Source organism: Eretmochelys imbricata, chromosome 1, assembly GCF_965152235.1.
Source record: "Eretmochelys imbricata isolate rEreImb1 chromosome 1, rEreImb1.hap1, whole genome shotgun sequence".
NCBI lineage: Eukaryota > Metazoa > Chordata > Testudines > Cheloniidae > Eretmochelys > Eretmochelys imbricata.
This window is the reverse complement of record NC_135572.1, coordinates 170,232,662-170,247,097: the sequence shown is the minus strand read 5'-3', so window position 1 is coordinate 170,247,097 and position 14,436 is coordinate 170,232,662. Positions and strand designations below refer to the sequence as shown.

Sequence of the window (14,436 nt, the reverse complement as noted above, 5' to 3'; positions counted from 1 at the left end):
TGCCTCACACCCCCAATGATGACAATAATAAGTAAATAAAAAGTTTTTGTGGTCCATTCAAAAGCATCTGGCAGTCCAGATTTGGCCCACGGTCCACCTATTGACTACCCCTGAGTAGGTCCAATAAAAGATATAACCTCACCCACCCTGTGTCTCTCATATCTAGACAGATAAAATTCTAAAGAAGGCCTTCAGTTAAAAACTCTATTGCTAATCCTAGACAAGGTCAGTCCTAGCAAGGGCATCCATATCTTAGCTGCCATCTGGGGATACAAGGTGGGAGGTAGCTAAGCTCTCGATCCAAGGGCAGTGAACGCTTGTAAGATATTCACAAAAGCTTCTGTGTACAGAGTAATTCAAAGCCCTACCAAAGGAACGCCCATTGTTGCAGAAGGGGAGAGTCATTCCACATTGATAGCTCCATCTTTCAAGGCTCTGACCTTGCTTTTCAGTCAGTCTTTCAAACGCCTGATATAAAAAGGATGCTGTAATCCACAAAAAAGCTGCAACACAGCATGTTCACACTCTAAAATCAAAGCTGCAGTACGAAGTGGAGTTGCACCCGGAAGCAGACAGAGTCACCACAGAGCAATGCAGCTGTGCAGAAGGAGGGCAGCTGCTTCACTGCTTGCCTCTGAGGCAGTCTTCAAGGGTAAAGTTCATTAGGGTAGGTTAGGTGGAGGGAGTGAAGCTGTGGATGACTGTTACCAATGCCACATTTGAGAGTAAAGGTTGCAACCTTTTCGTCAGCTGTACAGGCCAGCAATGGTAATGTACTTACAAATTCTGAAGCAATGATGGATCCAAAATACACACTGAATGGGGATTTTGATAAGACGCACTGTCCTGCTTAGTAGAGTCTGGTTAGACCTAATTTTATATCCCAACCAGAACTGACTAGATCACAGCCAATCCAAACCGGACCTGAGCCTGAGAGCACTGAGTTGTTTTCATACCCAATGTGACCCTTGTAGTCGGGTCCTGTCGGGTTTGGCTTGCAAGGGTGTATTTAGGGAGCCCCCACCCCACTCTCTTACCTGCCTTAGCACTGCCAGGCACCTCCCTTCAGGGCTCCCGCATCCTGGCGGCAGTGCACAGGGCAGGAGCAAAGCATCCCTGTGAGCTAGTGAGGTAACCTTGCCACTGCAATGCCCGCTTCCAGCATGGGGAGTGTCGTAATGTGCTGTGGTGCCTCCCCTATTCCCTTGGGAAGCTGGCTGAGCTACCCTACTCACCTGTGCCCTGGCACATGCTCTCACACAGGAGCCAGGCAAGGAGAGAGGCAGCAGCAAGGAAGACGCAGCAGGTCTGGGGATCCTGTGCAGCGGCCCCACCCTCTCCTCCATCCAGAACCAGCACTAAAAATCTCAGTGTTATTTGCATGTGCACTGCCTCACTGACAACTTACATGTTACGTAGGCTTCCAATACTTCTCCAGCATAAACATACATAAGCATCGTTCTTTTTCTTTAACCACAAGTAATCAATGGAGGGGGTAAAACAAAAAAAGCCTGTTATGTAAGCAACACATAACAGACACCTGAACGAGGCACACTGGGGACCTGCTGTCCAAGTAGACTCCACCAAAAAATATGTAATACCAGGTACAACTGATGAGGAAGCATCAACCATCATGGATGACCGGTCCAGATGAAACCCACCTGCAGTGGAACATACAAAGCGCATCCAAACAAACAACGCTGCACAGCCCGCGCAGCAGCAACTCGACAGAAGAATTAAAGCACCGGGACAGGTCAGAAGCAGACTGTGAACAGTCAGAGCCGCTAGGAATGGGGACAAAGTGGGGATTAATCTGTTTCAAACTGTGAACTCAGTTTTGTTTCGCGAACCCCATTCTGTTTCAGGAGCTCCACTTTTATACTGTGACTTTCACTTTGGATTATGACCATGCTGCGTTGCAATCTTGTTTGTGGATTAGAACTTTTTTTTTTTTTTTTTTGGTAACAGGGGCTTGGCACCAAGTGGGAAGACTATCTGAATCAATGCTGAGTGACTCGCCCCCTTCTGGAGCAACGAGTTGTCTACTGGTAGGGCCACTGAGTTTGAATTACTCTCTACACAGAAACCTGGGGATGGGGAGGAAAATGGAGCCTGTAACTCCTTCAGCAGAACCACATGAGCAAAAGGGGGTGGCTTCATTAAGCCAGATGCGCCCATTGGCACATACCAGAAAAAAAAGACAGGAAAAAGAGGAGGAGGAGAAACTCTGTCTAGTCTAAGGACACTGATCAAACCTAGGACTCAGAGAAGGGGTGAGATCAGAATAAGGGTGACTGTATTCAAAATTTTGTTGTTTTTCATGGATCTGCAACTCTCAAAGTGCTTACAAGAGTAAAGAGCTTATAGTTAAAAAAAAATTCCTTTGCTAAGACCTTGCTTTTCTGCCACACTGTCCCTCAAGGGTTTAATTAGGAACCAGAGCTCCCACAGTGGGTGGACTCTGAGGGGAACATGTCTAAGCAACTGGAGGGTCCCGAAAAGGGCCAAGGGACTGGTTTTGGAGTCTAGGGCAGCTGGAATGCAGAGTTCCAATGTCCCGGAAGGGTCTCATACAAAGGGTGAGCCCCTGGGAGTGTTCCTTTGAGATCCAGACTCAGGGACTCAGAAACATTGGGATCTAGCAGTTCAGTCACTCGCAAAAGACATGGATCTGTCCAGAGAGTGGGTCTGGACTAGGCTCTAAGGAGGAGTATTTGATAACATTATCGACATATCTAGCTACTGCATGAAAATTAAAGAAGAGTCAGATCTGGTAAAACCTGCTAACAGCTCCTATTTGCACAATAGGGCTAAAAACACAAGACATGACTGATCAGCATTTAATAAAAAAGAATACAGAAAACCACATTATAATTATTTAAATATTCAGTTACTCTGCATTATTTAAATACAAAATTCACTTTGCAAAAAATCTAATCAACGGTTTTGCACTTTTGCAAAAGCACTGCACAAAAATATCAAAATAATACAACTGCAACACACGTGCTAAAGAATTCTTAAATTAGAATGATGCTAAGTCATAGCATAAAATAATGAAGTATTTTTAAAATAAAATCTTCTAACTTTACTTATCTTTGTATGAATAGAAATGTTTCACAGTAAATGACAGCTAAGTGCATGATAAAGCAATTTCACTGATAATTACTGCAGGTTCAAGGACTGCACTTCTTTCTCTATTATATCTCTGAAATCCTATTCCAAAGGCAAATTCCTTACAGTGCAATGAAGATGTTAAAAGCTGTCACTAGAAACTAATGCTGCATTGTGTGTGTGACAGTCAGTTTAAAAGACTCAGATAATCTACTACAAATAGGAATACAAATTTATCGGCATCGGTATGGGTCACTAAATTACATTCATTCTATTTTTTTCTTGGAAGGCTAAGAAAAAATTCAGTCCAAGTATGCTATAAATTCCAGCTCTTGACAAGATCATTGCACAAAGGAGACACAAAGCTAACTAACTAAATGTATAATTGAGAGAAATGAAAGTAAAAGTCAATACAAAAGTTAAAGTAATAAAAGAAAAAAAAAACTAAACTTCTGTTACAGCTGCATGATTTCAAATAAATTCTTCCCCCAAAAAAACAGGTTCTAGTGGACAGGGTACTGGACTGGGATTCAGGAAACCTGGGTTCAATTCCCAGCTGCGTAACTAACCTGTTGTGTGACCTTGAGCAAGTCACCTTACCTCTCTGTGCATTTGTTTCTCTTTACATTTTCTGTCTTACCTATTTAGGGCTTGTCCACACACCGCGCGGGGTCAATTTAAGATACGCAACTTCAGCTTGGTGAATAGTGTAGCTGAAGTCGACATACTTAGATCTCCTTACTGCGCTAAATTGACAGCTGACGCTCTCCTGTCAACTCTGCTTGCACTCCTTGTTCTAGTGGAGTTCCAGAGTCAACGGAGAGTGCTCAGCGGTTGATCAACCCCTGCTGGATCGATCGCTGCCTGCTGATCCAGCAGGTAGTGTAGACAAGCCCTCTGATTGTAAAGCCTACAGAGCAGAGATACCAAAATACCCTAGGCACTTTACAATAAAACAAATACAGATTAGCTGTTTATTTTAAATTGAAATGTACAATAATAAAATAATTAAAACCCTTTTATTGAATTCTTATCCTCCTTTCTCTGCCTGGTAGACATTCCTCGACGTTCTGTCATTGCTCCTTTCCTCTTCTCCACCTGCACTTCCACTAAGGTTTCCACCTCCACTTTTATGTGGATTACTTGCAAATGTTACCTCTCATTATCGGTCTCCTTGCTGTTCTTGGTTGAGCTTACTCTGCTGCAGAAGTGGGCAAATTACGGGCCACATCTGGCCTGCAGGACCATCCTGCCCAGCCCCTGAGCTCCTGGCCAGGGAGGCTAGCCCCTGGTCCCTACCCTTCTGTTTCCCCCTCCCACCCCCACCGCAGCCATGTTGCCACGCTGCCAGTGCTCTGGCCCACAGCTCGTATCGGGCAGCGCAGCTGGCTCTGGCTGGCTTCGAGCTCCTGCTGCTCTGAACAGTATGGTAAGGGGGTGGGGGCAGTCAGGGAGCGGTTGGATGGGGTGGAGGTTCTGGGAGGGCGGTCAGGGGACGGGGAACAGGGACGGTTGGGAGTGGTGTCCTGGGGAGCCTGTCAGAGGGTGAGCGTGTGGATAGGGGCCGGGGGGGCAGTCAGGGAACAGGGAGGGGGTTGGATAAGGGGGTAGGATCCCAGGGGGCAGTTAGGGGCGGGGGTCCCGGGAGGGGGGCGGTCAGGGGACAAGGAGCAGGGGGGGTTGGATGGTTTGGGGGTTCTGAAGAGAGCAGTCAGGGGGTGGGAAGCGGGAGGGGGCAGAGGCCAGGCTGTTTGGGGAGGCACAGCCTTCCCTACCCGGCCCTCCGTACAGTTTCGCAACCCCGATGTGGCCCTCGGGCCAAAAAGCTTGCACACCCCTGCTCTGCTGTCTAAAATTTGCTGTCTCCAAAACTGAACTTGTGTTTCCTCTTAATCTGGTTGCTGAAAAAGCTACAAAAGCCACGTCTGAAGGTTCCTACTTCAGTTGTTTTTTCATCACCAGTTATGGGGAAAACAACACATCACTCAACTGATTTTGCTAAAGCTTTACCATCTCCCCCACAAAAAACGTCTCCTTTGGGGTGTGTCCAAGAAGATTTTGTTTTATCAAATTAAAAGCTATTGAAAAAAGAGGGATAGAAACAGAAGCTTCATTAATGCAGGAGTTATCAGCACCTTCTGTACTTTTTATACAGTATCAAATAATACACACTACAGGAAGAGATTTTAAGCTTTTTGGAAGGCTTCATGATGAAAGGAACACTAAATGTAAGAAGAAAAGGAGTATTAGTTAGTCTCCAATTTATTTAGTCTCTAAGGTGCCACTAGTACTCCTTTTCTTTTCGCGAATACAGACTAGCAAGGCTGCTACTCTGAGACTAAATGTAACGTTACTTACTTATGGTGAAACTACATGGAGCTAAGTAAATATTCCAAACAAAGAAAACTGCTTTAGTGGTATAAACATTAGTTTAGTGGTAGAGCAAGCAATATCAGCATCCCTCCCTATTGATCTTAAAACGAAGATACAAAAATCCAAAATTTGGTCATAATTTCTAATGTTACATATTAGTAGTCAGATACTGTAGCATAATATATTGTATGATTCATGTTTGTTATTGTATCAAGCATACAACATTTAAACTTACTCATGTTCAAAGTAGGAAAACCTATTTTTGTAATTTGATATCAAGGATACTCTAATTTCGATGCAAAAGGACTCCTTAATCATTTTCATGAGTGTATTTTTGGCTTCAAGGCAGAGGAGGGACTGGATGCAGCTTGAGGATTGAAGAGCCAGCAAATGAAACTAGTGAATTAGTTTATAAGAATTGGAAATTGTTGAGCTCTTCATCTTAATTAAAGTCCAACTACTTCAGAAAAGCAACTTGGCCTTTCCAGATTTGCTGAAGGTATTTCTGTATTAAAAAAGGTTTTACTATTCACTGGGAATTTCAGAATTGGATTCAAACGTAACTCCAGTTGATGCTCTAATAGGATATCAGTTTTCTGAAGTCATCCTTGACCTGCTCAATTTAGAACTTCAATTGCTTTTGAGTAGATTATGTTTGCTTCCCCAGTGACAAACATGAACAATTGAAACAAATGGATAATTCAGACTGCTTTATATACATCCCTCATAATTGCTGTTAATTGCTGTAACATGCACCATTATGAGAACATTTTTATTTCATATTTTTAGACATCTTTGACCAGACATATTAAGGGAGAATATTTCATTTTTGCAAATTTCTCCATCTTTATATAGGAAAAAATTAATCTGAGGGTTGCAAACATCTTTCATTCTTAGCCCACATTTTCAACAACTTGAACCCCAATCAGCAATGCGTAAACCAAATATACAGAAATTACGTAACGATGCTGTGGGATCTGACCTATAAACCTCCTCAAAAGTAGCTCTATTGCTACACTTTGGCTGTTAGATGTACTCATCAAGAAAAATCAAATATTCCAAGACTGAAGATGTCTCCCTCCCTAGATGGGGCCAAAAGCAGAGGCCTTGATATTAGTCTTTTGTGATGAAGAATCAGAGAAAAGACCTTAATTTCATTCATCTAATCCATCCCCTTACCATTAAAGACCTGTTCCCTGCAACAGCTTTTTTTAGTGCGCTGTCCAACCTAGTGTTAAGCGTTCACCATGATGTGGCTTCTACTCCTTCCCCAAAAGACATGTCCACGATTGAATACATCTCCTTGTTAAAGATTTCCCTGACAGTCAGTCTAATTTTTCGTTGTCCTAATGTCATTCCATTGCTCCTAGTTAGAGTCATTTATCTCCATCCTTCATCTTTATATCCCTGAAACACTTGTAGGCTAATGTTCCCATTTTAGTCATTGCTAAGGCAAACTATATACATTTAGCATTTTTAATCTTGCCATATAAATGTATCCATCCTGTCCCTAATCATTTTCATTGTTCTTCTCTGAACTCCCTCCCATCTGCCAGGCTCGTCCTGGTTCTAAGGTGCTGTGAAATGAATGCAGAAGATGAAATTAAATGAAAAGGGATTCATCAGCAAATTTCTGAGATGGGGATTTGGTTTCCCCTTTCTAAAAATTGACACTACCAACATCTAAACTCTGCACTTCCTGACTTAATCTAGCACGCTGTGATGTTTGGTCAAATACAGAATGATGACCCTGGATTTTAGTTTAGTAAAGGAGGGTAATTTTCATTGTATTTTACAATTCATTCACCAGAGATTTAAGATTTGAATAGAACTGTACTCAGCTCTCACTTACACCTGTATAACCCTAATGCAGTTAGTAGGCTACCATGAAAAAGGCCACATCAACCTGGCATACCCAGTTACAGTATGATCATACCCCAAGCTTAATCCAGCACCCCTTTTGTATGTTTAGATGATGCTAAATTGTTAAAGAAACCAAGGTAGAGCCACGTTCTTTCCCCATGTACACAGGCAAAACCAATCCATGCTGTAACACGGTCGCTGCACGATTGTCTTGCAAAGTGACTCCCTTAACAGAGTTGCAACTGTAGCACAGGCAAGGTCTAGTGAAGAAGAATATGTCTTGTCCACGTGTGGCCGTTTAAATCGATTTTTGAAAAATACCTTTCAATGCGTAATTAAAAGGGACGCTGCCAGCTTGACAGTCTTCTTACTGTGCCACTAACACCTATGTTAGTAAACTAAAAAGGGGGTTTTAAAACACCTCACTTACCACTAAGTGGGTTGGGTGTGCATTTTTTGCAGTTCACTCAGCTTGCCAATGAAAGTAAGCGTCCCAGGTAGCCTGTTTCAATTTTTGGTTGTCATATGCACTCATAATATAGTGTTGGGTTGCAAATACTGCAAGGGAATGTTTACAGCCCAACAAGATATTTTCCGTTGCATTTTAAAAAAAATAATTAAAATGTTATAAGCCTTAGGGTTCTGTAGAAATCAAAAACCTATTAAAACCCAGACATTTTGGGTCACTTCAAATGTTTCAAACAATGTGGAGATCCATCAAGTGTACTCATATCAAAAACTCTGCTGCTAACTTTTAGTCTTTCCAAACAAACTTCTGACAATTTTCAGTAAACCAGGAAGGGGAAACACCTCTCTTACCTTCCATCTGCATAATCAGCATCCGCACCTCCCCACCAGACATCCGAATCATCTTCCTCAGCGTCAGCTGAATCAACATTGTCACTTTCATCTGCTAATGGACAGCAAACAAACTCCACACCACGGAACTTGTCAATTCCACAGGGCAGCAGCATACCGTAATCATGCAGATTCATACTCTTTTCACTACAGGACTACAAAAATAAAGAGAACAGCGACAACATGGTTACACAGTGAGCTGGCCAAGGAAAAGTTGGCATAGAGGTTAAGAAAATAATAAAAGTCTGTGTATAGCCTCAGATAATTAGAGTTAGCTTGTTAATTGACCTCTCAACTATTGTGACTGATAAATTCATTTAGCGTGGGAACATGGGCCCCCATCCCGCAGTCTTGTTATTTTAGGCAACAAGCTTTTCCTTCTCCTCAACTCTTCTCCTTGCCAAAAAATTTCATCCCCTCACATACACCTGACAAATTCTACATCCTCTTACCTAGAACTCCTTTGAGGGCTTGCTTTTGCTGTGCACAAATAACCACGGGAGACAGAGTGATAGTTTGCCCTGCCTATGGTAACAGTGCTATTGAAGAGGAGATCAACACGTAAAACACTTGATACATTGAGGTTTGATTCCTCGTACAGTAGGGTACCTTCTAGCCATATTCAAAAACTGTTAATTATGCATCATTTAAGAGGTTGCACAAAACACTTAAAAAACAAAGCCACACAGAACATGTGGAAAAGGAGAAAACATTTAAATACTATATGGTAAATCCACTCAAGGCTATGTCATTGTGAGCTGATGATATTACAGGGTCAAACGGACTTTCAGTAGGGTCCAGGCAAAATCGTAATTTGAAACTCTAAACTCTTGTCAATTTACCTTTAAGAAGACATATTCCTACAAAGGACTAAGATATTATTGTTTGGATGCACGACACCTACAAAATTAAGTTTCAGAGGCTCTTTAATAAAATGTCAGTGAGTTATAAAATCATATGTTCTGTGCTTTGCACCAATTTTACACATTGTCCTCACAAGTTTCCTTGTCCTCTCTCTCTCCTATTCCTTTCCCATCCCCCTTCTTTTCAGTCAGATGACGACCTCATTAATTGCATCATCTCTGAGATTAGATTGTAAATTCTTGAGGCAGGGGTCATGTCTTAATTCTGTGAAGCACTTAGCACAAAATTATAATAAACAATAAAATAATAAAAATAATAACAATAATAATACATGTGAGTGTGTCAAGCATTACAGTTGATTAAAAGGAATTAGAGAGAGAGAGCAGTTTAATATTGCCATGTACCACGTGGGACAAAAGTTTATGGGAAGTGAGTTAGATGTTCTTATTTTCCAAGCACAGAGTAGTGACATTACAGATGTAGTTCTCCAACAGAAGAGCAATGTTAGGTCAACCCGATAACACAGCAGCTTTCTATGAACGAATGTAACTACTGGTATGTGCTACAAGGGAAGCTAAAAGCTGGGGAGAAAAAGCTGGTGAAGGTAATGCAACAATTTAAAAAGGTAAAGAGTTTCTTTATATGCTAACAGTACCATCCTCATGATTTCCCCTTTGAATTACTTGACACAACCATAAGGAGACAACACAGGGCCAGAGTCCGATGCCTTAAGCCTCCCCACTAGGGGAGAAACAATGCACAAACCCTGGAACTTGCATAAAAAAATCAGAATATGGTATAAAACAACAACGATATGAAAATTCAAACGTCTACTCTACATGACGCATCAAGTTACAAAATAATACTGCTTATGAAACAAAATAAACTTAACAGAACTTTTCCTGTTTTTCTCCTAATTAAAAGCACCAATTCACCACCCATCAATAAATATTTACAAATGCAACTGTGTCCTCACCATTTGCTCTATAACAACACTGTTGCAATTAAATGCGTTCCCAAGAAAGCGATACAAACTGAAAGAAAGATGGCTAGAAATTTCAAGGTAAGTTATATACTGTACCTCTTTAGCAACGGTGTGCCAGTGCAGGTGAGTTTCACATATATCCATCCTTTCCTGGTGGAGGAACCTGCACTTATCTGGCACCAGAAGAGCATCACTCACAAACTCACCAACTGGAAGAAAACAATATGAAGTTTTCATTTCACTCATAATTTTTGTTTTTTAAAACTTAACAGTGAAGAATAACTCAACCTCCAACTAATAGAAGCTAGCAAGAAAGATTCCCTGACAGACAGGTTACTCAGTAATTTCCCACTATAAGGATTCTTTAACTTTCTAATGAAGAATGTGGTACCAGTCCCTTTCAGAGACTTGGGATACTCTGGTCTAATCCAGCGTGGCAATTCCTGTGTTCCTAATACAACATCTCCAGGACCGAAGACTTCAATGGACTTTACCATTAAGTTAGTGTTTGCTGTAACCTTGCTATCTGACAAACATTAAAACATGAATCTGAAGAATATTTGAACATGTTTACATTCTTTACATCCAGAACAAATCTGACACCAAATCACCATTCCAAATAATTCTAAAGTATTTTAGTAAATGACAGGACTACCAGGGCATTGTTATTGTGTAGCTTTAAAAAAATTAATAGCATTTTAGTCCCTTTTCAGCTTAAGCCAGTTTCACCAGCAGCTGAAGGTTAATGGTACTCTGAAACAACATCATAAGACACTGAGATCATCCGATTGTCAGCTCTGTATATCAAGTTAATGTGTGATCCCTGCCTCTCTCTTAAGCACTATACTTTAATTAGTCAGAAGGGATCCACCTGCTGTACAATTAAAAAGTGTTGAAAAACACACCCGGGAATAAATGTCTACAGTGCTGGTGTTTACAATTATGGGGGAAACATTATGAACAACATGATATATTGCACTGCAATTATTGTAATTTTGTAGCAATACTGGCATTACAGGTTGTTGTGGTTTTTTTTAATTACAAAGGTGGAGATATTGGACAAATAACAAGCAGGAATCTGTCAGAGAACTGATGTACTCTATTGTATGGATGTGTCTGGACAGTAGGTAGAACTAGTTACCTACCTTGGTATCTGGAGATTCTTTGAGGTGTGTCACCCCTATCTGCATTCCAATGTGGGTACACCTCCGCACTATGTGCCTCGAGCTGGAGAATTTTGAAAGCAGTGTCTGTTGGTCTGCACATGCACCCTCACCCTTTTGTGCCTCTAACTAAGGCGATAAAGGGTGAGGCAGTGCACTTGCCTCTCCAGTTCCTTCTCTGCTGGGAATCCAAAAGATGAACTGAAGCAGAGGGTAAGGAGTGCAGGAAGTGGAATACAGATAGGGACTGAATATCTCAAAGAACTTCCAATTACAAAGGTGATTAACTTCTTCTTTCAGTGCTGGTCCCTATGTGTATTTTACTATAGGTGACTGACAGGCAATACTCAAGTAGGAGGAGGGGTGCAAGGATGCAGATGACAGAGCCAAATGAAGGACCACGATTCCAAAGGATGCCTCAGCAGAGGAGGCCTGAACTAAATCTTAATACCTCGCAAACATGTGGACGGAACTCCATGCAAGCTGCTTTGCTGATATCAAGTAGAGATACTTCTTGAAGCAACGCAATAGATGTTGCCTGAGCACTTGTGGAATGAGCCCTTATCCCATGAGATGGGGGAGGAAGATCAGACAGTTGATACCATCAAGTTAGTGTTTGCTGATAGGCTGTACTTTGCTCTGCTGAGATCCACTTAGAGATTCTTTGGGAGGATATAACTTGACTCCAAACTCTTTCTGCTAAGGCAAAGAACAGTCTACGAAACCTTTTTGATCAGTTTTGTGGTCAACAGCAAAATGTCTGTTGGCACATTCTGGCTCTCTAGAAGGTAGTCTGCTGATAGAATGAGGTGATTACTGGTGCACCAGTTCCACAGACTGCTTCTGCACACTATGAGATGCATCTCCTTCCTCCCTGTTTGTTGATGTAAAAGATGGTCATCTAAAGATGGTCTAAAAGATGTCTGACATCATGAGGGCACTGCAATCCTGAATAAAGGAGAAAGGCTTTGGCAAACCCTTTGAACTGCTCGCAATTCCAAAATACTGGACAGTATTCTGGACTCTTGAAATGTCCAGGTGCCCTGCATTGTATGGTTGCCCATGTGAGTTTCCCTGTCCAACAGGGAAGTGACTGTAACAGCTGTCCTATCCGATGGGGTAGCAAGGAAGGGAACCCCCACGCATACACGGAGAGCATTTTTCTACCACCCCAGAGATGATAGTACTTTGGCAAAACAGCTACCATGGTGCTCGTAGACTGATGGTTTGGTGAATACACTCTTTGAAGCCATGTTTGCAGGCAACCGAGGTGGAGCTTGACATATGGTGTGATGTAAGCGCATGGAACCATATGAGCCAGGAAAGAGACAAATCTTGAAAAGTGCTCATGGGTTTCTTATGATTTACTCTATGAGATCGTTCAGTGCCTGGAACCTATTCATTGGCAGGTAAGGCCTTGCTGTGATTGAATTTAAGGATGCCCTGATGAAGTCTAAATCTGCGTCGGGGTAGAGATGGAGTTTATGCCCCCCCCTCAAGTAGGAGAGGAGTTGCATCATTTCCAAAGTCCAACTGCAACCTCATCGCCTTTTCCATTGGATGCTTTCTGAGGTAAAGTTTCCATCCCTCTCAGGGAACGATTGGCATATACTGCACCTTGCCGTGATGTGAGCTTCTCCAAGGCAGTACAAGCAGCGCTGATGGTTGTCATTGACTGAGAAGTAGCGCAGGCACCAATTCTGAAGCCCAGAGTGGTAAGCATTGTACTGTACCTGAAACAGGGCCTGGGGGCATACAGGGGGGCTCTCCAGGTCAGGGAGGCTAACTAACTACAAAAAAATTAAAACTATTATATAAAACTCTAAATCCTACCATTTTCTAAAAACTCTTTACAGATACATTTCATATACACACACACACACACACACACACATATGTGAGCGTGTGCGCGTGTGTATGTATATATATGCGCGTGTGTGTGCAGATAAAGGAATAAAGATGAAGCTCTGGACATTAGCGGTTGTGGCCCAGACTATGTGATGGTGAGAAGGAACTGGAGAGGTTGTCACCTATTCCACCTTTTATATCCTCAGTCAGGGGCAAAAAGATGACAAGGGAGCATGTGCGGACCAACAGACACTGCTTTCGAAATTCCACAGTGGAATACAAATAGGGACCACCACTCAAAGAAGATTACATGATTCAAGTGGCATGTGTTTATCTGCTCCCTGAACCATACTTGCTTCTAGCAACGTCCAAGAAAATTAAAGTACTCACATTTCAAATGAATGAACCAAAATGGTCCAGTGGTTACATGTTGAAATAATGGTTAAATGAGTCATAGTGAAGTAATTATGTTTATTATTAGGCAAGGAAACGTGCTGGCTACTGACTATGTGCTGGCTCTTGAGAATTACTTATTGATTAAAAAAAAATCTGCTTTAAAATTAACTAACGGAAAGTTTTCAATATCACACTTCAGCAAAAGGAGTGTGCCTCCATTTGCTAATGACTGATTATATTTGTAGTCCAACTGATTTTTTCCTCCTGTATTCGATGTTAGTGATTTTAAGTTATTAAAACCAAAGTCAGCAAATTTCTGGGGGAGAATGGATTTTATCACCCCAGTGTGCCACACCATAATGCTTGCCACTTATTCCCACAATAACAGAAAAACCACAGGGATATACAGTATTATTATTCTGCATTCAAAATGAATTTGAGAGCTCCATGCCCTCATGGAACCTATAAGACACAAACATTTGTAGCTGCTGTGCAGCACATTCAGCCTCTGCTCCTGGAAGGTATCGGATGGTGCCAAAGTAAGGTAGAGGCAGTCTCTTTGGCCAGTGACTTATAAGGGAGCAGGGAACCGAATCACAGAATCACAGAAATGTAGGACTGCAAGGGACCTCGAATTGTCATCTAGTCCAGTCACCTGCATTAAGACAGGACCAGCGCTGGCTCTAGGCACCAGCAAACCAAGCACGTGCTTGGGGTGACACATTTTCAGGGGCAACATTCCGGCCATCTTTTTTTCCTTCAGGCGGCAAAAGCCTAGAGCCAGCCCTGGCAGCAGCAGCGCGTCGTGCGCCCTGAGGCCGCTGCAGTTCGCACCGCACACCCGCACTTTGTGGCTGGGCCGGGAAGGCTCCGAGCGGGGGACACTCGGGCTGGGGACCGCCCTGCGGGGCACACAGAGCCGCCTGCAGGTGCCGCAGGGTGGCCGCGCCGCAGCTGGGGCTGGGCAAAGTGGCC

The 14,436-nt window shown here is 42.4% G+C and overlaps 1 protein-coding gene across 4 annotated transcripts in view; it reads right to left on the bottom strand.

Moving 5' to 3' along the window:
* Positions 1 to 14,436, bottom strand: part of APP (amyloid beta precursor protein) — a 298,757-nt gene that overhangs the window by 140,825 nt on the left and 143,496 nt on the right. For all 4 annotated transcript variants that reach the window (XM_077819733.1, XM_077819738.1, XM_077819747.1 and 1 more), the window contains exons 4-5: positions 10,151 to 10,263; positions 8,167 to 8,360 (exon numbers count right to left, since the gene is read on the bottom strand). In XM_077819733.1, coding sequence (XP_077675859.1) covers positions 8,167 to 8,360; positions 10,151 to 10,263 — 307 coding nt within the window. The remainder of the gene's footprint in view (positions 1 to 8,166; positions 8,361 to 10,150; positions 10,264 to 14,436) is intronic.